This window comes from Oncorhynchus tshawytscha, linkage group LG08, assembly GCF_018296145.1.
Source record: "Oncorhynchus tshawytscha isolate Ot180627B linkage group LG08, Otsh_v2.0, whole genome shotgun sequence".
NCBI classification, from domain to species: domain Eukaryota; kingdom Metazoa; phylum Chordata; class Actinopteri; order Salmoniformes; family Salmonidae; genus Oncorhynchus; species Oncorhynchus tshawytscha.
Window position 1 is genome coordinate 38,053,380 of NC_056436.1, and position 25,615 is coordinate 38,078,994.

At 47.2% G+C, this 25,615-nt stretch overlaps 1 protein-coding gene across 2 annotated transcripts in view; it reads left to right on the plus strand.

Annotated features, from left to right (window-relative positions):
* Positions 1–3,924: 3,924 nt before the first annotated feature.
* Positions 3,925–25,615, plus strand: part of LOC112256519 (consortin-like) — a 28,557-nt gene continuing 6,866 nt past the window's right edge. The window contains exons 1-9 of one of the 2 annotated variants that reach the window (XM_042325502.1): positions 3,925–4,056; positions 5,777–5,863; positions 6,828–7,157; positions 8,412–9,049; positions 14,044–14,074; positions 14,909–14,995; positions 15,661–15,763; positions 16,433–16,454; positions 16,604–16,667. In XM_042325502.1, the coding sequence (XP_042181436.1) occupies positions 5,854–5,863; positions 6,828–7,157; positions 8,412–9,049; positions 14,044–14,074; positions 14,909–14,995; positions 15,661–15,763; positions 16,433–16,454; positions 16,604–16,667 (1,285 nt within the window). In that variant the 5' untranslated portion in view covers positions 3,925–4,056; positions 5,777–5,853. The remainder of the gene's footprint in view (positions 4,057–5,776; positions 5,864–6,827; positions 7,158–8,411; positions 9,050–14,043; positions 14,075–14,908; positions 14,996–15,660; positions 15,764–16,432; positions 16,455–16,603; positions 16,668–25,615) is intronic. The other variant, XM_042325503.1, reaches the window with a different exon arrangement.

The window sequence follows — 25,615 nt, forward strand, 5'->3', positions numbered from 1 at the left end:
TGGAAAATATATTTCACAGTGGTTTACATGGTGCAATGACTCTCCACACTACACTTGCTTATTTTGTCACATAAACTGAAATTAGGCAAATTATTTGAATTTTAGCAACCAGGAAAAGCTGGAGCGATTTTTGCACAGTGAATCTTAACTAAAAAGTTTTGGTGACTCCTTACTCCACCCACTCCAATCACTGCAATTCAATACAAGGTATATGGGATACTTATTGGCTTGTAGAGAGAACTTTTCTACCCGTCACAGCTAAAGTGGGGTGGGAAATACTCAGTAGGGTCTCTACTAAGAAAATATGTTTCGTTTTGGAGGTGAACTGTGTCATGTGGCCTGCTGCTGGCTTTTCACTCTGCCCCCTCTATAGCGCCTAATGCAATACACTGGAATAGACTGTGCTGTTCCCCGGGCGCTGAAGACGTGGATGTCGATTATGGCATCCCCCCCGCATCTGATTCAGAGGGGTTGGGTTAAATGCAGAAGACACATTTCAGTTGAAGGCATTCAGTTGTACAACTGACTAGGTATCCCCATTTCCCTTTCCCTTACAATGGATGTATATGGGCTTACCTTTCTCAGCTAAAGTGGGGTGGGAAATATTCATTAGGGTCTCTACTAACCAAATATGTGTAGTTTTGGTGGAGGACTATGTCGTACATATCCAGCAACACAGCTGTAAATGGACTGGTACTATCCATGTTGCTGAAATCAACACACACTCAACAACAACATAGAAACACAAAAGACACACTTTTTTTTTTGTTGTTGATCAAAACAAAAATCTCAATTATTGTCAAGTTAAATGTAATGGATATTAACCAGTCTATTAGGACACAGTATAATCACACGTTCTGAACAGCAATGGATATCGGCTTCTTATCTATCAAGGTTAGCAGTACACTGTCAAGGCTTATTTTCTAGTTAATAATCAAGCTTTCAGAACAACAATGGAGGACATTCATTGCAGGTTATAGGCCTCTATGAGTTGCTTTTCTATCAAGGTTAGCAGTATACTGTTGAGTTCTATTAAGCATGTTTTCAAACCCAATAATAGAGACGAGATTGGAAGACGATACATAATACGGAGACTTGCTGATTATCAAAAGGTCAATAAAGGCATTTTCTGCTCAGTTTTACATGTGTTTGTCATTTTCTCTCTGATAACTGATACACAGTGAAACATACTCTCGCATGCCATTTTTACAAAGCGTTTTCACATGGCCCTCTAAGAAGGCTGCTTCAGAGAGTAAGCACACATAAACACCACAACTACTACCGTCTGACTGTTTTCTAAAATGGATGAGAAAATTCATAGTTTAGTGTCACATCCACCACAAATCTTGCCAGATACTGCAATGCCAGGTATTTCTGAAGTGGAAGTTGTCTATCCTTTAATTTGATTTCATATTGGCATAAGGAATCGATAAGTGTAAGATTTAATGCAATGCATTTAGTTCTACTAACTACAGTATATGTTGCACAGCTATAACTGTCCCATGTGACTTTAATTTCACAGGCGCTATCACATGATCAACACGCCACCAATTGTGCACCTGTACAGGCACATTTGGCATAACCCCTTTGCTGTCACAAAGCAGACTCTGTAATTCCTGACTCGCAAAAGACACAGGTGACATTAACACACATTTTTACCTAAGGTGTGACTTCAAAAGATAATTGTACCCTGCAATTATTCGGTCATTGAACCACTTGTCCTCATTGCTTACTATTTTATAATCCTCCTTAGTAAGTGGAGATGGAAGAGTTTTCGACACAGATGAGTCAGTCTTTGTGCATTTGTCAGAGTACAGAAGAATTGTGTCTTTCTTAGGGTCCCTTGCGGGAAGGTTGAGCTAATGTAGGCTAATGTGATTAGCATGAGGTTGTAAGTAACAAGAAAGTAACAAAAATGAAATATACATTTACATAAGTATTCATGACCCTTTCCTCAGTACTTTGTTGAAGCACCTTAGGCAGTGATTACAGCCTTGAGTCTTCTTGGGTATGACGCTACAAGCTTGGCACACCTGTATTTGGGGAGTTTCTCACATTCTTTTCTGCAGATCCTCACAAGCTCTGTCAGGTTGGATGGGGAGCGTCGCTGCACAGCTATTTTCAGGTCTCTCCAGAGATGTTCGATCGGGTTCAAGTCTGGGCTCTGGCTGGGCCACTCAATGACATTCAGAGACTTGTCCTAAAGCCACTCTTGCGTTGTCTTGGCGTTGTGCTTAGGGTCGTTGTCCTGTTGGAAGGTGAACCTTCGCCTCAGTCTGAGGTCCTGAGCAATCTGGAGCAGGTTTTCATCAAAGATCTCTCTGTACTTTGCTCCATTCATCTTTCCCTCGATCCTGACTAGTCTCCCAGTCCCTGCCGCTGAAAAACATCCCCACAGCATGATGCTGCCACCACCATGCTTCACCGTAGGGATGGTTCCAGGTTTCCTCCAAACGTGGTGCTTGGCATTCAGGCCAAAGAGTTCAATCTTTGTTTCATCAGACTAGAGAATCTTGTTTCTCATGGTCTGAAAGTCCTTTAGATGCCTTTTGGCAAACTCCAAGCGGGCTGTCCTGTGCCTTTTAAAGAGAACTGGCTTCTGTCTGGCTACTCTACCATAAAGGCATGATTAGTGGAGTGCTGCAGAGATGGTGGTCCTTCTGGAATGTTCTCCCATTTCCACAGAGGAACTCTGGAGCTCTGTCAGCGTTACCATAGGATTCTTGGTCACCTCCCTGACCAAGGTCTTTCTCCCCCAATTGCTCATGTCCAATCAATTTAATTTATCACAGAGTTACTCCAAGTTGTAGAAACATGTCAAGAGTGATAGGATGCACCTGATCTCAATTTCAAGTCTCATGGCAAAGCGTCTGAATACTTATGTACTTTATGTTTCTCTTGTCAAAAATCACCACTGTAATGCGAAACCCTGTATCCCCATCTCGCTTTATCGATCTTCCAACAGTTGGCAATGAGAGGTTGAACTACAGATTGAGCTCAATAATCTGTCATTCTGAGATAAATGCCAAAAAAGGACTACTGGGCACAGATTACAGTGCATTCGGAAAGTATTCAGACCCCTTGACTTTTCCCACATTTTGTTATGTTACAGCCTTATTCTAAAATGGATTTAAAAAATGTTTTCCTTATCAATCTACACATAATACCCCATAATGACAAAGCGAAAAAAAAAAAAACAGGTTTTCAGACATTTCTGCAAATTTATTACAAATAATAAAAACAGAAATACCTTATTTACATAATATATGGAGTGCTGGTCCAATGAGTACTGCTGCATATTTACTGCATTTTCATGGTTAAGAGTGCTTTTTATGTTTGGAAGTGGAATGCTAAACATTTAAGTTTATAATAAGACAAAGTCCAAGTAATAACCACATGTTTTTTCTCACAAATGACAATTTGGAGAGATGGGCTATGATCCACGAATCAGTCCAAAACCCAAATCCAAGAGGCGATCCTTTGGAGAGATTGCGACCAGGGTGGGTTTAAGAAAATAGTTGGAATACAATACGGTAAGTATCCCACGTACAGTGTATTGCATTATGCGGTACAGAGTGAAGGTGCCGCAGCAGGTCGTGCGACACAGTCCCCCTCCAAAACTAACCATATTTGGTAGAGACCCTACTGAGTATTTCCCACCCCGCTTTAACGTTAGCTGAGACGGGTTGAAAAGTTCTCTCTCTCCAATGTTCTCAACATACCAGTGTCAACCAGGGTATTTTTTCATTATTGGTTTAAAAAAAAAAATAATTCAACCATATTTTTAAAATTCATTATCATAAACTACTTATTGCATATTCTTGTAGAGTACAATAAAAGTGACAATTGATTCAAATTCTGTATCAGTTGAACGCGTTATCCACATTGCAAGGTTTTGAAATGCGGGCGTTTATTTTGAAGGTTTCCTCATTACCGTACGACAGTTACGTCATTTTGTTTGGATCGGTCTCAGGAAGAGAAATCTGCAACATCAGTCGGTCAATGTTCGGTTCAGCACCCTGCGTACTGGATACAAGACACGAAATTAATTACATCGTAAGTACCACCAGTTATTGCCGTGTACTAGAAGGCGACAACTTTGCATCACAGCGCGACGCAAAAAAGCCAGATGTAAAAAGCGCTAACGTTAGCTTGACAGCCAGCCAGATGTGTAAATTAGCTAGGTGACAGCTAGATCAACATGATCCAACCGTGTGTTAAACATTCATAGTACGCATGTATTCGGGTATCATTTAAAGAAATAAAATCATAATACATATCGATTTTGACAAAACACAGGACCTTGCTAGCCAGTCGGCACAGTAGCGTTAGCTTCAAGCAGCAAAACAGACAGCGGTAGGTAGGTAACGATAGGCTAGCTGTTAACTTGCTATGCTAGCCAGTTAATCAAACCCATTGACAAGCCAGTGAAGAAAACGAATCACTGACACCACACGAGCTAAAAGCAGCTCCAGCGTATCGCATCGGCGTAACATTAGCTCGCATTTGCAGGAACAGTATTGTAACCTTAGCGGCAACGCCAATTTTCCCAATATGTGTTTATTATAATCTTATCTGACTGATTGGTAGCTAAGTGTCGTGCCCAGAGAGGTTCTGATGTGTATGATGTGTATGATGTTTGTCACCATCCTCATCTGGCAGCTAGGTGCATACGTCACATTAGCAAAGTGATTGAATGTGTCAGAGGGAAGACCCTGACCCCTGGGTGAGAACAGTGTAGTAGTTCCATTCTATGAGAGGAACACATATGTCACTATCTAATATCCTCCAGGTAGGCCCTCAGATACACGTAGCAGCTGTAGAGATGACATGGAGGGGCTCTTATTAGATTCAGATGAGTCACCTGAACAGCCCTCTATTTCTCTGCTGCATAGTGTGTGTGTTGCTGTGTGCAGTTAGGCTAGTTTTTCTGGAACTTACTCCCTGTGTGTGAATTTGCCTAATTGTGAGTGCTAGACTGTGCATGTTGTTACTTGTGTGTTTTTGTCAGTTGAGTTGGCTCTGGATTGATAAATGTGTTTGTGTATGTTGCTGTTTTTTAACCCATTCTTCTCTCACGTGAGATGGACTAAGCTACTGCCTGGTAGACCCGTGTGTGTATCCCCCCTGTCTATGTACTTCATTATTTATGGACACCCTGGAAGAGAACAAAGACAAAGATACAGAGAGATGTGATGATGGAGAGAGGAGACGGGGAGGGGAAAGGAAGACGGAGAGAGTGAAAAGGGAGAGGGCGAGGTCTGGATAGAAAGGGGGGGGGGCAAGAGTAGCAGAGCAAGATTGCAAGTAGGGGTTAACAATAACAGTTGCCAAGTTCAGCTGGCATCAACATGCCCCCCCCCAAACACACACAAATATATAGAGGTAGGCGTTGCATAAACCACCACACCTGCCTTGCTGCTCTGTTAAATTCTCCATGTTCCATGTACTGTAATTCTCAGGGGAAACGTCCATTCTATGAAGTCTATTTCTATGGGCCTAACCCTACTGTGCTCTGAAGGGGGACCATAGGGATAAGTGCTCTCTTTTTGACCTAATAGTCACTAAGAGCTAACAGGAGCAATTAGCCTTCTGCTGGAGAGAACCAGGACAACACTACTCTACGGAGGCACTTTTAGGCCTAAACAGGGGAATGTGTGTGTGTTGTGTGTGTGTAAATATTCATGGTTTGACACTTGTAGGAATGACGTTAGACTTGTTTTCTATTGCCTTACACTCTCTTTCTCTCTCTCTCTCTTTCTCTCTCTCTCGTCAGTAGGAGGGCTGTGTCTGGTAAGCGTGGCAGGGGGAGTTGCTGACCTTCATGCTGAGAGGTCACGGAGGAGAAGACCCATGGAAGATGGTAAGGAGGAGAGAGAGGAAGGGAAGAGGTAGGGGAGACCATTGGATGAGGGTGACTGGGAAGTAATAGAAGAGGGATCCCCGTCTCATTCAGAATTGAATCAAAATTCTCCTGCTGACATTCCAGTACATCCATGGCCCCTCCATACCTCAAATATCTTCTCGTATCCCATAGCCCCGCCCGCATCCTCAGATTGAGCAATACCCTGCTCTTCCACACCCCCAGGACTAAGCTCCGCTCCATGGAAGATCTGGCTTTCTGCCCGACCCCCCAACCCCCCACCTAACACCCCCCACCCCCAATGCAATCCCAGACCACCTGAAGGCACCACAGACTCTGGGCTCCTTTAAAACGGGCCTTACACCCCTTCTCTTTAGGAAGGCCTTCTGTTAGTAATAGCTGTGTTATAGCCTTGTTGTCCTTGTTCCTTGTAGCGTCAGTTGTGTTCTTTGTGTCAGTTGTGTTCTTTGTGTCAGACCGTTTGTGTCGGTCTTGTTGTGCCCTTATTCTGTCTACGACTTATTTTCATTCACTCACTGTAGCAAATTGAGATTGGCTTTCAATGAAAAGCGTGTTACAAATTCAATTTATTATTATTATTATTATTATTAGTGGAGGCAGGGGGAGAGAGAGGTGAAATATGTGCTACGTCCCGATTCTCCACATTCTTCCTGCCGGTCATTGATTTAAAAGCTTGGGATTAGTGTTGACCGGACGGAGTTTCTACCATTGTAAAAACCCATGCATGAACGTGTGCAAATGCACATTCTGGAAGAAGGGTGAAGAATTGGGACTCAGCCATGGTGAAAGTATATCTGAATGGTAAGATGGAGCTAAACCCGTATTGCTTATACCTTAATTCTCTCAGGTCGTCATGAGCGCCTACGGAGCAGATTAGAATCTCCTGCCGTGTATAATGACAACAACAGAAGCTCTTGTCTAATCTCTCTTTATCTGCTCCCAGGTCAGTGTGAGAGGGAGGGGCCAGTGTTGTCTGAGGGTGGGGTTGACCTCCACCGCAACCAATCAGACCCCTCGGAACCAAATCAGAACCAAAACCAGAACCGGACGCAGACTCAACTAGAGGATGGTCAGAGGGTTGGACGAGACTTCATCCAACAGAACTCTTTAAACAACAATGTGGAGGAAGAGGAGGAGGAAGGTAGAACGGTGAAGGGAGAGGAAGACGGGGATGAGGATGATGTGATTGTGGAAGAAGAGGAGGAGGACAGCAGCGTGACTCACGGCCAATCACCCGACACTCCTATGACTGACTGTTCCTTCTCAGACACAGGTAAGGTGACACACACACACACACACACACACACACACACACACACACACACACACACACACACTGAGACAGCTTGGTTTATAGATATAAAAATATATTTTGGGGTTTCTAGAAATATATCACCTTTACTTATTTTCTGTTTTATTTGGTTGGGTACCATTGATCAGGAGGAGGCAGAGCACCAGTCAATTCTATTCATTAAACTGTGTGTGCTTGTGGCCATAGTTGAAGGTCTGGGTTAGTCAATTGGCTGGACTTGTGTGCGTGCGTGCTAACCCTGTTAACTGTTCAGCGGATCAGATTTGTAGCATACAGACCGGGTCTCACCCAATTTATCACACCCGTTGATGTCCGAGCAACCACATCAGCTACAGTCGGAGAGGGGGAGAGGTAAAGGAGAAAGGGTACAGCAAGGAGGGGAACAGAAGGAAAAGAAGAGGTGGAGAGATAGAAGAGATTAGTAGAAAGTCGGGGAGAAGAAAGGAGAGGAGGGAAGACCGCGGGGAAAGAAAGTGGTTGAGATGAGTTTGAGGATCTGAAGCTTAGCTATTTTTTTCTGTCTATCTCATTGTCTTTTGTGTATGGTGTGTGAACTGTCCCAATACACACACTCTCTGAGCAAGACCTCGTTTGTGTATGGTGTCTGAACTGTCCCAATACACACACTCTCTGAGCAAGACCTCGTTTGTGTATGGTGTCTGAACTGTCCCAATACACACACTCTCTGAGCAAGACCTTGTTTGTGTATGGTGTCTGAACTGTCCCAATACACACACTCTCTGAGCAAGACCTCATTTGTGTATGGTGTCTGAACTGTCCCAATACACACACTCTCTGGGCAAGACCTTGTTTGTGTATGGTGTGTGAACTGTCCCAATACACAGACTCTCTGAGCAAGACCTTGTTTGTGTGTGTGTGTGTGTGTGTCGGTTCAAGTGCTCAATGATGCATTATACTATGAATGTTATGTTCCCAGCTACCAAATGCATTTCCCAACATGGGATCATAAAGGATTTATTGAATTGTCAGGACGTGGAATTGCTCAAATGGGCCGTATGGCTTCCACAGCACAGAAACACAAAGGGAAAGTACTTAGCGAGAGTGTGTGTAGTCGTTAATGCCAAGCTGAAGTAGGTAGAGGATTTGCTCAATCTCGCTTTTCACTGCTACTCTATCTGGTTTCAGACTTTTATAACAGTTTAACGTTGATGTTTGATGTGCAGTGCTCTCTCTTTTCTCTCTCTCACTCTGTAGGCAGTCCGGTAGCGCTCCGGCCCACTGTGTCTCCAGAGACTACAGATCCCATCAGCTCCCAAGCAACAAGTCCAGACGAACCCTGCTACAGTGTCCCTGCGGGCGAGACACACACCTCTACCACAGGACCCACTATCTCCAGTTCAGAACCTACCACCTCAAGCCCCACCTGCACCACAGGACCTACCACCTCCACCACTGGCCCCACCTGCACCACGGAACCTACCACCTCCACCACAAGTCCCACCTGCACCACAGAACCTACCACCTCCACCACAAGCCCCACCTGCACCACCGGGCCTACCACCTCCACCACAGGCCCCACCTGCACCACAGGACCCACAATTTCCACCACAGGCCCCACCACCTCCACCACAGGCCGCACCTGCACCACAGGACCTACCATTTCCACCCCAGGCCCCACCACAGGCCCCACCTGCACCACAGGACCCACCACCTGCACCACAGGCCCCACCACCTGCACCACAGGACCCACCTGCACCACAGGACCCACCATTTCTACCACAGGACCTACCACCTCCACTGCAGAGCCTATCCCTAGCCCTGCCCTCCTGGCCACCTTAAAGGAGTTAGGGGAACGGGGAGATCACTCCCACCTGCCTCAGTACCTCCATCAGGTGTGTGCCCCTCCCTCTCCATTCTATATATGGTATTTCTACCTGCCTGTGCTGTTCTCAAGTGAACGTTCCTCTGACAGCCAGGCGTGGTTCCCTCTACGTGTGGTGAGCTGTGATTCTGTTTACCAGACTGACTGACTGAACGAACACAACACACACACACACACACACACACACACACACACACACACACACACACACACACACAGCCACACACACAGCCACACAGCCATCACAGGGCTGTCAGGTGTGACTGAGTGTGATAGAATCCCTGTCATTGTGATACACAGCTTCACCACAGAACTCTGCATGAAGTGAAGTGCAAAGTGTCTATTCCCATCTTCAACAGTAGGGGGCACTGTTGTCATGTCTGATCATCACCTCAGCCTCTCTGTCTACTCCCTACCTTCTTCAAACACATCCTGGGGCGTGTTCAGGAAGGTGCAACGTTACACAAAATTCAGATAGAAATGTATTGTTCAGAACAGACAGGTCCCAATCCCAAATGGACCCCTGGACCCTATGCACAGATCTGAGAGGCTTTGCTGGGCAATCAATATGGTAATAGCTCCAACTTTCCCTCTGATAGGCTAGGTGAAAGTTTCACCATCCTGCAGGCTTTCTAAGTGAAGCGCACCTCCCCAAAGGGGCGGCAGAGAGTTTCAGAGGACGCGTAAAAGGAAAGCCAAATCAAACTGTATTAGGGTTCTCTAAAAATGTGTCAATATTACAGTGCATTCTGGAAAAAAATTCAGACCCCTTGACTTTTTTCACATTTTGTTACATTACAGCCTTATTCTAAAATGTATTCAATTGTTTCACTCGTAACTCTACACACACCGCATAAAGACAAAGCAAAAGCAGGCTTAGAAATTTGTGCAAATAAAAAAACAAACGGAAATATCAAATTTCCATAAGTATTACTCAGTACTTTGTTGAAGCACCTTTGGCAGGGATTACTCGAGTCGTCTTGGGTATGACGCTACAAGCTTGGCACACCTGTATTTGGGGAGTTTCTCCCGTTCTTCTTTGCGGATCCCCCCCCCCCCAGCTCTGTCAGGTTGGATGGGGATGGTACACTCTTAAAATGGCACTTGTGGTGTTAAAATAAATAAATAATGCAATTCCAACCTGATTTTCTAACATGGCTTAGGATGCGCAACTGGGCAACATAGTTTTTAAAGGGGCAACGGCGTCTTAAAAGGGCAATGACATACTTTGTATTAGAAACAAAAATGGATACCTGGATATTCTGAAAGCACTTTTATGGATGACATGCTTCTACTAAGTCAGTTGCTTGTTTTAGTCGTACAGAGCATGATGTATTCCCACATGTGGGAGACTAATGCCTACAATCAGGAAGCAGTGTCCAAAAGTGAAACGGTTGTTTTAACAGTTTCATTGTAACTATTTGTTTTACAACAGAATGAAATGAATGTCTCCTTAAAAAAAAAAAAAAATCATTCAGTGAGTGAGGTGGGGGCTTGGTTACCTTGATGTTCTCTGAAGGGAGACCCACTGTTTTAGACTTTGGGAAAGGCTTGGCTTATACCAATCAAATCCTGTCAGACCTCCACAAGCACATGGGGTCTAGGGCGGGGATCATCAACTAGATTCAGCTCCGGCTGATTTTCTTTCTTAAGTGGATGGTCAGGGGGCTGGAACATAATTACAAATCATTTGTAGACCGCAAATTGGCCGCAATAAACCCAAACGGATATAATATTTGACTAAAACCTAATCATTTCAAACCTTGCTTATGTTTGTTTACAACAGGGGCTCCCAAACCGTTATGGCCGGCAACCCCATTTTATGGAAAACTTTTGCAACCCCACCATGTGAAGAAAGAGATGTAATAATAAATAAATAAATATTGGGCTATTACAAATCAGTCTGGCAGTCCTTTGGACAATCAATCTGATTTGAATTTCAATCTGAAGGAAGTATGGTTTGAGGTGACTGAAATGCATCAGAAAGGTTTTGGGAAGTTCAGAAGCTCATCAGGCCTTCATTTTGTATGCTCTTTTGTGTAGAAGAGAACATCATCACTAACCATGTTCCCATCCAACCATTTAATGCGGATGAATTACCCGACACATGAAAAAAAGTCAACGACCGGACTGATGGAGACATGAAATGCCCGAACAAATTTTATAAATGCCGACAGACAAATTGACCGTTCGACATTGGTGGGATCCATTTTGTGTTGGTAAAATTAATTATGCGAGAAATAGCGATAGAAACTCCTTTATGTGCAAATATTGATATTATAACCATCAATCATATTGAAGTAAACTTGGAGTCACGCGATGATATGTTGTGTGGTCCTCCCACTACGACTCGGGAAATCAAGCAGTTTATTAGGCGACTGATGAAATAAGTTATGATGAACTTCACAGGGTGGTTAATGTGCAAGGTGATGAGCTTGATGCTACTTTCCAATAAATATTTAGCGTCTTATTCTGGTGACGTGAAGATTGATGCTTGGCTGCCGTTTGACAAATATAATGTAGGTAGCCTACCCACACCGGTTGGCTAGAGCGCATGTGCCAAGACCAGAGTGGGCCGATTTGCTACATAACGCAACAGGTTTTGTGACAAAACAATCAGTAGAGTTGAAAACGCGACGGAAATCCATTTAACTTTTATTTTTCATTCGGTGCATGGGAATTTAACAGTAAAGGTCATTTTTGTGTGCCCTACGTCATCATGCATAGCCTTTTATCCGTAAAAAGTCAGTTTGATGGAAACATCTTTGGTGGGAAAATTCGCATATTATTTTATGCAGATTTGAGAATATTTGCATGAAAATCATTTGCAAATTGGATGGAAACCTAGCTACTGATGTCTCCCCCCAATCTGATTTGGTGCCTGGTCTTGTGTGTAGAAGACACATAAGTGTTCCTGAGAGTAGTAGCTTTCATTGACGAGGTCATAATATTTTGTAGCTGAAACAGTTCAAAAGTCACATGTGTAGGAGGAAAACCGAAACCACTCTGTTTATTACAACCTCATCTAGCAGCTACCAGGGGTTACTGACAAACCCGCTTCTATCAACCAAGTGCCCTTTTATTCATTTAATTAGGCTTTAACAGGGTCGCGACACGCTGGTATACGATCACATCTCTCTCTATTATACGTTGGAATACTTTGGAACAGATTTCCAAAATTCAAATCACTTGGAGCTGATTTGCTGGTGTTTTTAGCCTTTTATGTCCCCAAAACACAAACTTGGGGGGGCGAATAAAATCACCCGCAGGACAAATTCGGACCGCGGGACTCCAGTTGGGGAACCCTTGTCTAGGAGGTCATGTGGGATTGGGCCATGGTTATCTGTTGGGTAGAACAGGGAATCGTGTCAGCTCTATTAATTTTCTTTTTGAAACACTCTGAATGTTTCACCTCACTCAACAAACCCCTAGAGTAACCAACTCGCATCTGTTCACCTCCCTAATCTGATGGGTCGCTAGCCAGATAGCGCTTAGCAACCCCGGGAGTTCTGACCAACCTGAGCCAGCCCTTGTAAGGATAGAATGAGAGTTTGTTATGTCTCCCCTGGTTGAGTTTTAAGGGGGAGCTCTCTAGGAAGAGATTACATTTGATACTGTTAAACTTCCTATAAAAACATTTAGCACATGAGTAAGTCTACTTATCTCTTGTCTTAGGGGCAACATGAAGAAGTCTCTGCACACTTCCAGTCAGATGCTCATTTATTTAATTGTAAATGCTATGCTTTCGGTCAGTCGACCTCCGTCAGAGCATCTGTTTTTTAGGGGTAAAAAGAGCACATTTGCACTGCTGTAATGTGGTGAAACATTTTAAACAATTGAACTGTTTAGAGAAAGCCTTATAAATAGCCCAGTGGCTCAGGACAGCAAGGCAGCAGAATGGTTAAAGCCTATTTCCTTTCTCTCTCACTGCCTCCCTCATTCACTCTATTTCTCCCTCTCTCTCTCTCCCTCCCTGTCGCTCTCTCTCTTAAACACCCACCACAAGCAAGCGAAGTGAGCAATTCATATTTATGTAAATGTAGGGGAGCTTGCAACAATGGAGAGAGAGAGAGAGAGGGAGAGGGATAGAGTCTGTGTGAAAGAGCATGCGAGAGAGGCCAGTGGGTTATTACCGCTCTCCTGCTCTATCTTTCACTTACAAACGCTCCTATTCTCTCTCTCTCTCTCTCTCTCTCTCTCTCTTTCTGTCTCCCCTTCTCTCTGTCTCTCTCTGACGAACTTTCACACACTCTGTTCTCTCTCTCTCTGTTCCTCCCTCTCCCTCTCTCTCTCTCTCTCTCTCTCTCTCTCTCTCTGTCTCCCTCTCTCTCTGTCTCTCTCTCTGACGAACTTTCACACTCTGTTCTCTCTCTCTCTGTTCCTCCCTCCCTCTCCTCTCTCTCTCTCTCTCTCTCTCTCGCTCTCTGTCCCGTTTTTGTCCTCTTCAGTCAGCAGGAGAACGATTAAAAAAAAAAACAGTCGCAAGAGTCCGTTTGTTAAACAGGCTGCTGCTGCGTCAGGCCCGTTGTGGAGCTCGTCTTACCTCCCCGCTAGCTACTGGGGGAACTTTGGAAACTACAAATGCAGCTACTGGGGGAACTTTGGAAACTACAAATGCAGCTGTGATCAAGGAGGAATTGAAAGACTCTCCATTTAGTTCCTGTGTTTTCCGCTGTGCTCGCGGGGACTAGCCGTGTTTCTCCTGCTTCTCCACTGTGTGTGTGTGTGTTTATCTTCTTCACTCTTCTTAAGTAGGGGTTTTGGGGTATCAGTGTTGTGATTCAGGTAAACGTCTCATGCTACCTGGGCATGTTCTGTCTGGGGGTCAAAGTTATACGAGACGTAGTTTTAAGTGTCATTCAGTATTAGGCCTGTAAGATGTTTTAACTATTGATGGTGGCATTTGTCTTCCTTGGTGGAATACACTCTTTAGTTGTTCTGGGTGACTAGAATGTAAATGAATGTTGTCCTTTAACCCTTTCCACTCTGCCTCCATCTCTTCAGGTAGCCGAGGCCTTTGTCCTCCAGGAAGATTGTATCCTTATTACTTTGTGTGTGTGAGAGGTACTGAACAGGTGTGTTATGTCCTGCTAAGTCTAGGAAGATTGTATCCTTATCAGTCAGCTCATGTCTCATGTCTTTCCAGTGAAACTACGGCGCTCTCCCGGTTCATTCTAACTCTCAGGTGAAGACTGTGTTCTAGTTGAAACATTCCACGACATTCCAGCTGGATTTGATCTTATCATTGTCCTCTTTGTTTTAGTCTTCATTCAGCCACGACCACTACAGACGTGTGTGTGTGTGTGTGTGTGTGTGTGTGTGTGTGTGTGGCTTGTTTCAGCAAAGCTGTGGGCTTTATACAGAGCGCCTCAGTGCCTGTTGAAAGAGAGGAGGACTCATGTTTATGGATGACAGTGGCTAACACAATCCCTCTGTAACACGTGGGATCTCTCCAGTACACTGCTCTGTGTGGGACCCATCCCGAGCCAGCTACAGTCCCTATACAGGACAGTAGGTGCTTTAAACCCTGTGTGGACTTCTCCTTAATAGTAGAGAGTACTCCTGTTCACCCCTCTCCCCAGCTTTCACTGTGTCAGGGGCGCCAGGTAGCCTAGTGGTTGGAGTGTTGGACTAGTAACCGAAAGGTTGCTGGATCGAATCCCCGAGCTGACAAGGTTAAAAAACTGTCATTCTGCCCCTGAACAGGCAGTTTAACACACTGTTCCTAGGCCGTCATTGTAAATAAGAATTTGTTCTTAACTGACTTGCCTAGTGAAATAGAAAATAATAATTAAACAAATCAAACGCTGACTGGATCACTGAAGGATGTAGGGGGGTGTGCGTGTTTTCTTAACCCTGCGTGGACCAGATGAGCGAGCAGTGTGGTGTGTTCAGCTAGAGAGACTCTACCACCAGCGACTACTAAACAACCTGACAGCACTGCAGGAACAGTGGGGTAACTCTTTCTGTCTCTCTCTCTCGCTCTGTCTCTCTCTCTCGCTCTCTCGCTCTGTCTCTCTCTCTCTCTCGCTCTGTCTCTCTCTCTCTCTCTCTCTCGCTCTGTCTCTCACTGTCACTCTGTCACTCTGTCTCTCTCTCGCTCTCTCTCTCTCGCTCTCTCTCTCGCTCTCTCTCTCGCTCTCTCTCTCGCTCTCTCTCTCGCTCTGTCTCGCTCTCTCTCTCGCTCTGTCTGTCTCTCTCTCGCTCTCTGTCTCTCTCTCTCTGTCTCTCTCTCTCTGTCTCTCTCTCTCTGTCTGTCTCTCTGTCTCTCTCTCTCTGTCTCTCTCTCTCTGTCTCTCTCTCTCTGTCTCTCTCTCTCTGTCTCTCTCTCTCTCGCTCTCTCTCGCTCTCTCTCTCTCTCTCTCTCGCTCTCTCTCTCTCGCTCTCTCTCTCTTGCTCTCTCTCTCGCTCTGTCTCTCTCTCGCTCTCTCTCTCGCTCTGTCTCTCTCTCTGTCTCGCTCTCTCTCTCTCTCTCGCTCTGTCTCTCTCTCTGTCTCGCTCTCTCTGTTCAGCCATTGGAAGTCTCATTATGCATCCCACCCTTTCTCTCACCCTCAACCCTTCTCTCGCTCCCCTCTCTCTTTGGGTGTGTTTGTGTCCTCGACCCTTCTGCTGTTCCAGAGAGGCGGTGCAGGGCAGACGGTCGGGGGGAGAGGAACAGTGAGACTGACCTGACTGCACAGCAGCTGGACATACTCACACACATCTGCACGACACACCAACGGTGAGGCTGCACCTGTGTGTCCGTGTGAGCGTATGCGTGTGTCTAGTTGTGTGTGTGTGTGTGTGTCTGTGAAGTGGGTGTTTTAGATGTGGTCCTTTACAGCTCAGCACAGGAAAAGGTTGCAGTTTAACAAGGAAAGACCACCTTTTTAACTCATTTTCTAATTAATGGGAAACCTTGAGAAGCTGTGCAGTGATGTACATTGACACACCTGTGCTGGTCTCCGAGGTGGTGTGTGTGTGTGTGTGTGTGTGTGTGTGTGTGTGTGTGTGTGTGTGTGTGTGTGTGTGTGTGTGTGTGTGTGTGTACACATACAGCGTGATGGTTTAAACATATGGCCCTTTGCTGTTGCTGCACTTTCAGTAATTTGAGCTACAGCGGTGCTAGAGTTTCAGACACACACACACACACACGGCACACACACATGCTGAAATAGCTAGGGAAATGTGCGGCGCTAATATTAGATTCCCTGGGAGAGAGCAGGGCCACCTATCTTAGCCTTAGCTAGGCAGAGACCTTCCTTCAATCACGGAGGACGAAAGTGACTAACTGCCTTTGCACCCCCTCCATCTCTCTGTCTCTCTCTCTCTCTCTCTCTCTCTCTCTCTGTCTCTGTGTCTCTCTCTCTCTCTCTCTGTCTCTGTGTCTCTCTCTCTCTCTCTCTCTCAGACCCAGTCCTGGAGAAGAGAAGGTAAGAGATACTCTGTGCTTGATTGACATGATGGCATTGTCGAGACCCTCTGTCTAGCATTACACAGTATTCAGAACTCGGCTAGTTTGAATGGTCATTTGTTGATGCTGTATTCACTCTGCTCTCCCCTCTGTTTGTGCGTGTGTGAGACTGTGGACTCTGTGCTGGAGAGTCCTGTTCGTGGTGAGGACAGACTGCCTGCATGCCGCTCAGGTAAGTGTGTGTGTGGTTGAGGAAGCAGGAGTTTATCAGTACAGGATTACTGTATGTCTGTCGCTCTGCAATGTTTTGAGACATGAGCCGGTCTGCCTAGTGCTTCCGGAGACAGGCAGCTGACCTGTCATTTATTAAAGAGGACATTTAGAACTCTTCCCCTCCTCTGCTCTCTCTATCTATCTATCTCTTTCTTTCTATCTTTCTCTTGCCCTCGCTCTCTCTAGCTCGCTCTCTCTCTCTCTAGCTCGCTCTCTCTCTCTCTCGCTCGCTCTCTCTCTCTCTAGCTCTCTCTCTCTCTAGCTCGCTCTCTCTCTCTCTAGCTCGCTCTCTCTCTCTCTAGCTCGCTCTCTCTCTCTCTAGCTCGCTCTCTCTCTCTCTAGCTCGCTCTCTCTCTCTCTAGCTCTCTCTCTCTCTCTAGCTCGCTCTCTCTCTCTAGCTCGCTCTCTCTCTCTCTAGCTCGCTCTCTCTCTAGCTCGCTCTCTCTCTAGCTCGCTCTCTCTCTCTAGCTCGCTCTCTCTCTCTAGCTCGCTCTCTCTCTCTAGCTCGCTCTCTCTCTCTAGCTCGCTCTCTCTCTCTAGCTCGCTCTCTCTCTCTCTCTCTCTCTCTCTCTCTCGCTCTCTCTCTCTCTCGCTCTCTCTCTCTCTCTGCTCGCTCTCTCTCTCTAGCTCGCTCTCGCTCTCTTGCTCGCTCTCTAGCTCGCTCTCTAGCTCGCTCTCTCTCTGTAGCTCGCTCTCGCTCTCTAGCTCGCTCTCGCTCTCTTGCTCGCTCTCTAGCTCGCTCTCTCTCTAGCTCGCTCTCTCTCTAGCTCGCTCTCTAGCTCGCTCTCTAGCTCGCTCTCTCTCTAGCTCGCTCTCTCTCTAGCTCGCTCTCTCTCTAGCTCGCTCTCTTGCTCGCTCTCTAGCTCGCTCTCTCTCTAGCTCGCTCTCTCTCTAGCTCGCTCTCTCTCTTGCTCGCTCTCTAGCTCGCTCTCTCTCTAGCTCGCTCTCTCTCTCTAGCTCGCTTTCTCTCTCTAGCTCGCTTTCTCTCTCTAGCTCGCTCTCTCTCTCTAGCTCGCTCTCTAGCTCTCTCTCGCTCTCTCTCTCTCTCTCTCTCTCGCTCTCTCTCTCTCTCTCTCTCTCTCTCTTGCTCTCTCTCTTTAGCTCGCTCTCTTGCTCTCTCTCTCTCTCTCTAGCTCGCTCTCTCTCTCTCTCTCTAGCTCGCTCTCTCTCTCTAGCTCGCTCTCTCTCTCTAGCTCGCTCTCTCTCTCTTGCTCGCTCTCTCTCTCTCTCTCTCTCTCTCTCTTGCTCTCTCTTCCCTCCCTCCCCCACCCTGTTACCTGGAAACACCTTAGATACATTCCATCACGTTGTGTGTGTTAGGAGAGGTCCCCTGGTCTGGGACTTGGGTTATTGATGAACTGAAGCAGAGCTCCGGGGAGCCAAGGGTGTGTGTTACCTAACTGTATACACACACACACACGCGCGCACGTAGACCAAGGTGTGTGTTGCCTGTGCACAAAGACACAGGGCACTGTGTTCTGCCATGGCCTGGTTTCACTTTCACAACCGAGGCGTGACTACACACACACACACACTGCGATGACAGTATGTTAAGTTAGGGCGCTCTCAGTGTCAGTGTTCCGGAGGCGCGAGGAGAGTATAACTCTGTCTCTGAGAGGAGAGGACAACTCTGTCTCTGAGAGGAGAGGACAACTCTGTCTCTGAGAGGAGAGGACAACTCTGTCTCTGAGAGGAGAGGACAACTCTGTCTCTGAGAGGAGAGGACAACTCTGTCTCTGAGAGGAGAGGACAACTCTGTCTCTGAGAGGAGAGGACAACTCTGTCTCTGAGAGGAGAGGACAACTCTGTCTCTGAGAGGAGAGGACAACTCTGTCTCTGAGAGGAGAGGACAACTCTGTCTCTGAGAGGAGAGGACAACTCTGTCTCTGTGAGGAGAGGACAACTCTGTCACTGTGAGGAGAGGACAACTCTGTCACTGAGAGGAGAGGACAACGCTGTCTCTGAGAGGAGAGGACAACGCTGTCTCTGAGAGGAGAGGACAACGCTGTCTCTGAGAGGAGAGGACAACTCTGTCTCTGTGAGGAGAGTACAACTCTGTCTCTGAGAGGAGAGTACAACTCTGTCTCTGAGAGGAGAGGACAACGCTGTCTCTGAGAGGAGAGGACAACGCTGTCTCTGAGAGGAGAGGACAACTCTGTCTCTGTGAGGAGAGTACAACTCTGTCTCTGAGAGGAGAGGACAACTCTGTCTCTGAGAGGAGAGGACAACTCTGTCTCTGTGAGGAGAGGACAACTCTGTCTCTGTGAGAGAGAGGACAACTCTGTCTCTGTGAGGAGAGGACAACTCTGTCTCTGTGAGGAGAGGACAACTCTGTCTCTGTGAGGAGAGGACAACTCTGTCTCTGTGAGGAGAGGACAACTCTGTCTCTGAGAGGACAACTCTGTCTCTGAGAGGAGAACTCTGTCTCTGAGAGGAGAGGACAACTCTGTCTCTGAGAGGAGAGTACAACTCTGTCTCTGTGAGGAGAAGACAACTCTGTCTCTGTGAGGAGAGGACAACTCTGTCTCTGTGAGGAGAGTACAACTCTGTCTCTGAGAGGAGAGTACAACTCTGTCTCTGAGAGGAGAGTACAACTCTGTCTCTGAGAGGAGAGTACAACTCTGTCTCTGAGAGGAGAGTACAACTCTGTCTCTGAGAGGAGAGTACAACTCTGTCTCTGTGAGGAGAGGACAACTCTGTCTCTGTGAGGAGAGTACAACTCTGTCTCTGTGAGGAGAGTACAACTCTGTCTCTGTGAGGAGAGTACAACTCTGTCTCTGTGAGGAGAGTACAACTCTGTCTCTGTGAGGAGAGTACAACTCTGTCTCTGAGAGGAGAGGACAACGCTGTCTCTGAGAGGAGAGGACAACGCTGTCTCTGTGAGGAGAGGACAACTCTGTCTCTGTGAGGAGAGGACAACTCTGTCTCTGTGAGGAGAGGACAACTCTGTCTCTGTGAGGAGAGGACAACTCTGTCTCTGTGAGGAGAGGACAACTCTGTCTCTGTGAGGAGAGTACAACTCTGTCTCTGTGAGGAGAGTACAACTCTGTCTCTGTGAGGAGAGGACAACTCTGTCTCTGTGAGGAGAGTACAACTCTGTCTCTGTGAGGAGAGTACAACTCTGTCTCTGTGAGGAGAGGACAACTCTGTCTCTGAGAGGAGAGGACAACTCTGTCTCTGAGAGGAGAGTACAACTCTGTCAGGTGAGGAGAGTACAACTCTGTCTCTGTGAGGAGAGTACAACTCTGTCTCTGTGAGGAGAGGACAACTCTGTCTCTGAGAGGAGAGTACAACTCTGTCTCTGAGAGGAGAGGGCAACTCTGTCTCTGAGAGGAGAGGACAACTCTGTCTCTGAGAGGAGAGGACATCTCTGTCTCTGTGAGGAGAGGACAACGCTGTCTCTGTGAGGAGAGGACAACGCTGTCTCTGAGAGGAGAGGACAACTCTGTCTCTGTGAGGAGAGTACAACTCTGTCTCTGTGAGGAGAGTACAACTCTGTCTCTGTGAGGAGAGTACAACTCTGTCTCTGTGAGGAGAGGACAACTCTGTCTCTGAGAGGAGAGGACAACTCTGTCTCTGAGAGGAGAGGACAACTCTGTCTCTGAGAGGAGAGGACAACTCTGTCTCTGAGAGGAGAGGACAACTCTGTCTCTGTGAGGAGAGGACAACTCTGTCTCTGTGAGGAGAGGACAACTCTGTCTCTGAGAGGAGAGGACAACTCTGTCTCTGAGAGGAGAGGACAACTCTGTCTCTGAGAGGAGAGTACAACTCTGTCTCTGAGAGGAGAGTACAACTCTGTCTCTGTGAGGAGAGGACAACTCTGTGAGGAGAGGACAACTCTGTCTCTGTGAGGAGAGGACAACTCTGTCTCTGTGAGGAGAGGACAACTCTGTCTCTGTGAGGAGAGGACAACTCTGTCTCTGTGAGGAGAGGACAACTCTGTCTCTGTGAGGAGAGGACAACTCTGTCTCTGAGAGGAGAGTACAACTCTGTCTCTGAGAGGAGAGGACAACTCTGTCTCTGAGAGGAGAGGACAACTCTGTCTCTGTGAGGAGAGGACAACTCTGTCTCTGTGAGGAGTACAACTCTGTGAGGAGAGGACAACTCTGTCTCTGAGAGGAGAGGACAACTCTGTCTCTGAGAGGAGAGGACAACTCTGTCTCTGAGAGGAGAGGACAACTCTGTCTCTGAGAGGAGAGGACAACTCTGTCTCAGAGAGGAGAGGACAACTCTGTCTCTGTGAGGAGAGGACAACGCTGTCTCTGTGAGGAGAGTACAACTCTGTCTCTGTGAGGAGAGTACAACTCTGTCTCTGAGAGGAGAGGACAACTCTGTCTCTGAGAGGAGAGGACAACTCTGTCTCTGAGAGGAGAGTACAACTCTGTCTCTGAGGAGAGTACAACTCTGTCTCTGAGAGGAGAGTACAACTCTGTCTCTGAGAGGAGAGTACAACTCTGTCTCTGAGAGGAGAGTACAACTCTGTCTCTGTGAGGAGAGGACAACTCTGTGAGGAGAGGACAACTCTGTCTCTGTGAGGAGAGGACAACTCTGTCTCTGAGAGGAGAGGACAACTCTGTCTCTGTGAGGAGAGTACAACTCTGTCTCTGAGAGGAGAGGACAACTCTGTCTCTGTGGAGAGTACAACTCTGTGAGGAGAGGACAACTCTGTCTCTGAGAGGAGAGGACAACTCTGTCTCTGAGAGGAGAGGACAACTCTGTCTCTGTGAGGAGAGGACAACTCTGTCTCTGTGAGGAGAGGACAACTCTGTCTCTGTGAGGAGAGGACAACTCTGTCTCTGTGAGGAGAGGACAACTCTGTCTCTGTGAGGAGAGGACAACTCTGTCTCTGTGAGGAGAGGACAACTCTGTCTCTGTGAGGAGAGGACAACTCTGTCTCTGTGAGGAGAGGACAACTCTGTCTCTGTGAGGAGAGGACAACTCTGTCTCTGTGAGGAGAGGACAACTCTGTCTCTGTGAGGAGAGGACAACTCTGTCTCTGTGAGGAGAGGACAACTCTGTCTCTGTGAGGAGAGTACAACTCTGTCTCTGTGAGGAGAGTACAACTCTGTCTCAGTGAGGAGAGTACAACTCTGTCTCTGAGAGGAGAGTACAACTCTGTCTCTGTGAGGAGAGGACAACTCTGTCTCTGTGGAGAGTACAACTCTGTGAGGAGAGGACAACTCTGTCTCTGTGAGGAGAGTACAACGCTGTCTCTGTGAGGAGAGTACAACTCTGTCTCTGTGAGGAGAGGACAACTCTGTCTCTGAGAGGAGAGGACAACTCTGTCTCTGTGAGGAGAGGACAACTCTGTCTCTGTGAGGAGAGTACAACTCTGTCTCTGTGAGGAGAGTACAACTCTGTCTCAGTGAGGAGAGTACAACTCTGTCTCTGTGAGGAGAGGACAACTCTGTCTCTGAGAGGAGAGGACAACTCTGTCTCTGAGAGGACAACTCTGTCTCTGAGAGGACAACTCTGTCTCTGAGAGGAGAGGACAACGCTGTCTCTGTGAGGAGAGGACAACTCTGTCTCTGTGAGGAGAGGACAACTCTGTCTCTGTGAGGAGAGGACAACTCTGTCTCTGTGAGGAGAGGACAACTCTGTCTCTGTGAGGAGAGGACAACTCTGTCTCTGTGAGGAGAGGACAACTCTGTCTCTGAGAGGAGAGGACAACTCTGTCTCTGTGAGGAGAGGACAACTCTGTCTCTGAGAGGAGAGTACAACTCTGTCTCTGAGAGGAGAGGACAACTCTGTCTCTGAGAGGAGAGTACAACTCTGTCTCTGTGAGGAGAGGACAACTCTGTCTGTCTGAGAGGAGAGGACAACTCTGTCTCTGTGAGGAGAGGACAACTCTGTCTCTGTGAGGAGAGGACAACTCTGTCTCTGTGAGGAGAGGACAACTCTGTCTCTGAGAGGAGAGGACAACTCTGTCTCTGAGAGGAGAGGACAACTCTGTCTCTGTGAGGAGAGGACAACTCTGTCTCTGTGGAGAGTACAACTCTGTGAGGAGAGGACAACTCTGTCTCTGAGAGGAGAGGACAACTCTGTCTCTGAGAGGAGAGGACAACTCTGTCTCTGAGAGGAGAGGACAACTCTGTCTCTGAGAGGAGAGGACAACTCTGTCTCTGAGAGGAGAGGACAACTCTGTCTCTGTGAGGAGAGGACAACTCTGTCTCTGTGAGGAGAGGACAACTCTGTCTCTGTGAGGAGAGGACAACTCTGTCTCTGAGAGGAGAGGACAACTCTGTCTCTGTGAGGAGAGGACAACTCTGTGAGGAGAGGACAACTCTGTCTCTGTGAGGAGAGGACAACTCTGTCTCTGAGAGGAGAGTACAACTCTGTCTCTGTGAGGAGAGGACAACTCTGTCTCTGTGAGGAGAGGACAACTCTGTCTCTGAGAGGAGAGGACAACTCTGTCTCTGTGAGGAGAGGACAACTCTGTCTCTGTGAGGAGAGGACAACTCTGTCTCTGTGAGGAGAGGACAACTCTGTCTCTGTGAGGAGAGGACAACTCTGTCTCTGTGAGGAGAGTACAACTCTGTCTCTGTGAGGAGAGTACAACTCTGTCTCTGTGAGGAGAGTACAACTCTGTCTCTGTGAGGAGAGTGCAACTCTGTCTCTGTGAGGAGAGGGCAACTCTGTCTCTGTGAGGAGAGGACAACTCTGTCTCTGTGAGGAGAGGACAACTCTGTCTCTGAGAGGAGAGGACAACTCTGTCTCTGAGAGGAGAGGACAACTCTGTCTCTGAGAGGAGAGTACAACTCTGTCTCTGAGAGGAGAGTACAACTCTGTCTCTGTGAGGAGAGGACAACTCTGTCTCTGAGAGGAGAGGACAACTCTGTCTCTGAGAGGAGAGGACAACTCTGTCTCTGAGAGGAGAGGACAACTCTGTCTCTGTGAGGAGAGTACAACGCTGTCTCTGTGAGGAGAGTACAACTCTGTCTCTGTGAGGAGAGTACAACTCTGTCTCTGTGAGGAGAGGACAACTCTGTCTCTGTGAGGAGAGGACAACTCTGTGAGGAGAGGACAACTCTGTCTCTGTGAGGAGAGGACAACTCTGTCTCTGTGAGGAGAGGACAACTCTGTCTCTGTGAGGAGAGGACAACTCTGTCTCTGAGAGGAGAGTACAACTCTGTCTCTGAGAGGAGAGGACAACTCTGTCTCTGAGAGGAGAGTACAACTCTGTCTCTGTGAGGAGAGGACAACTCTGTCTCTGTGGAGAGTACAACTCTGTGAGGAGAGGACAACTCTGTCTCTGAGAGGAGAGGACAACTCTGTCTCTGAGAGGAGAGGACAACTCTGTCTCTGAGAGGAGAGGACAACTTTGTCTCTGTGAGGAGAGGACAACGCTGTCTCTGTGAGGAGAGTACAACTCTGTCTCTGTGAGGAGAGGACAACTCTGTCTCTGAGAGGAGAGGACAACTCTGTCTCTGTGAGGAGAGGACAACTCTGAGGAGAGGACAACTCTGTCTCTGTGAGGAGAGGACAACTCTGTCTCTGAGAGGAGAGTACAATCTGTCTCTGTGAGGAGAGGACAACTCTGTCTCTGAGAGGAGAGGACAACTCTGTCTCTGTGAGGAGAGGACAACTCTGTCTCTGTGAGGAGAGGACAACTCTGTCTCTGTGAGGAGAGGACAACTCTGTCTCTGTGAGGAGAGGACAACTCTGTCTCTGTGAGGAGAGTACAACTCTGTCTCTGCGAGGAGAGTACAACTCTGTCTCTGTGAGGAGAGGACAACTCTGTCTCTGAGAGGAGAGGACAACTCTGTCTCTGAGAGGAGAGGACAACTCTGTCTCTGAGAGGAGAGGACAACTCTGTCTCTGAGAGGAGAGGACAACTCTGTCTCTGAGAGGAGAGGACAACTCTGTCTCTGAGAGGAGAGGACAACTCTGTCTCTGAGAGGACAACTCTGTCTCTGAGAGGACAACTCTGTCTCTGAGAGGAGAGTACAACTCTGTCTCTGTGAGGAGAGGACAACTCTGTCTCTGTGAGGAGAGGACAACTCTGTCTCTGTGAGGAGAGGACAACTCTGTCTCTGAGAGGAGAGTACAACTCTTTCTCTGAGAGGAGAGTACAACTCTGTCTCTGAGAGGAGAGTACAACTCTGTCTCTGAGAGGAGAGTACAACTCTGTCTCTGTGAGGAGAGGACAACTCTGTCTCTGAGAGGAGAGTACAACTCTGTCTCTGAGAGGAGAGGACAACTCTGTCTCTGTGAGGAGAGGACAACTCTGTCTCTGAGAGGAGAGGACAACTCTGTCTCTGAGAGGAGAGTACAACTCTGTCTCTGAGGAGAGGACAACTCTGTCTCTGTGAGGAGAGTACAACTCTGTCTCTGAGAGGAGAGGACAACTCTGTCTCTGTGAGGAGAGGACAACTCTGTCTCTGAGAGGAGAGGACAACTCTGTCTCTGAGAGGAGAGGACAACTCTGTCTCTGAGAGGAGAGGACAACTCTGTCTCTGAGAGGAGAGGACAACTCTTTCTCTGAGAGGAGAGGACAACTCTGTCTCTGAGAGGAGAGGACAACTCTGTCTCTGTGAGGAGAGTACAACTCTGTCTCTGAGAGGAGAGGACAACTCTGTCTCCCCTGTTAAATTACACTTATCTGATAAATAATCTCACATTGAATAAATATTTGGACCCGAGGGACACCTTGTCCTCAGTCTGTTTCCGTTTGTGTTTAACAGTGATGTGTGCATGTGTCTCTGTAGTGGATGAGAGAGTAGACAGGATATGTGTTCCGGGGACATCAAGTTCCCTATAAAACAGCAGCTAAAGGGTAAAGAGGAGAGTGTTGTGAATAATTGAGTTAGGAGATCTGGGAGGTGTTTTTGAGGATATTGAGGAACAGTGATTCCCTCTTTTTAATGTAGATTAGACAGTGGGGGGGGGTCAAGGGCTGTTGTAGTG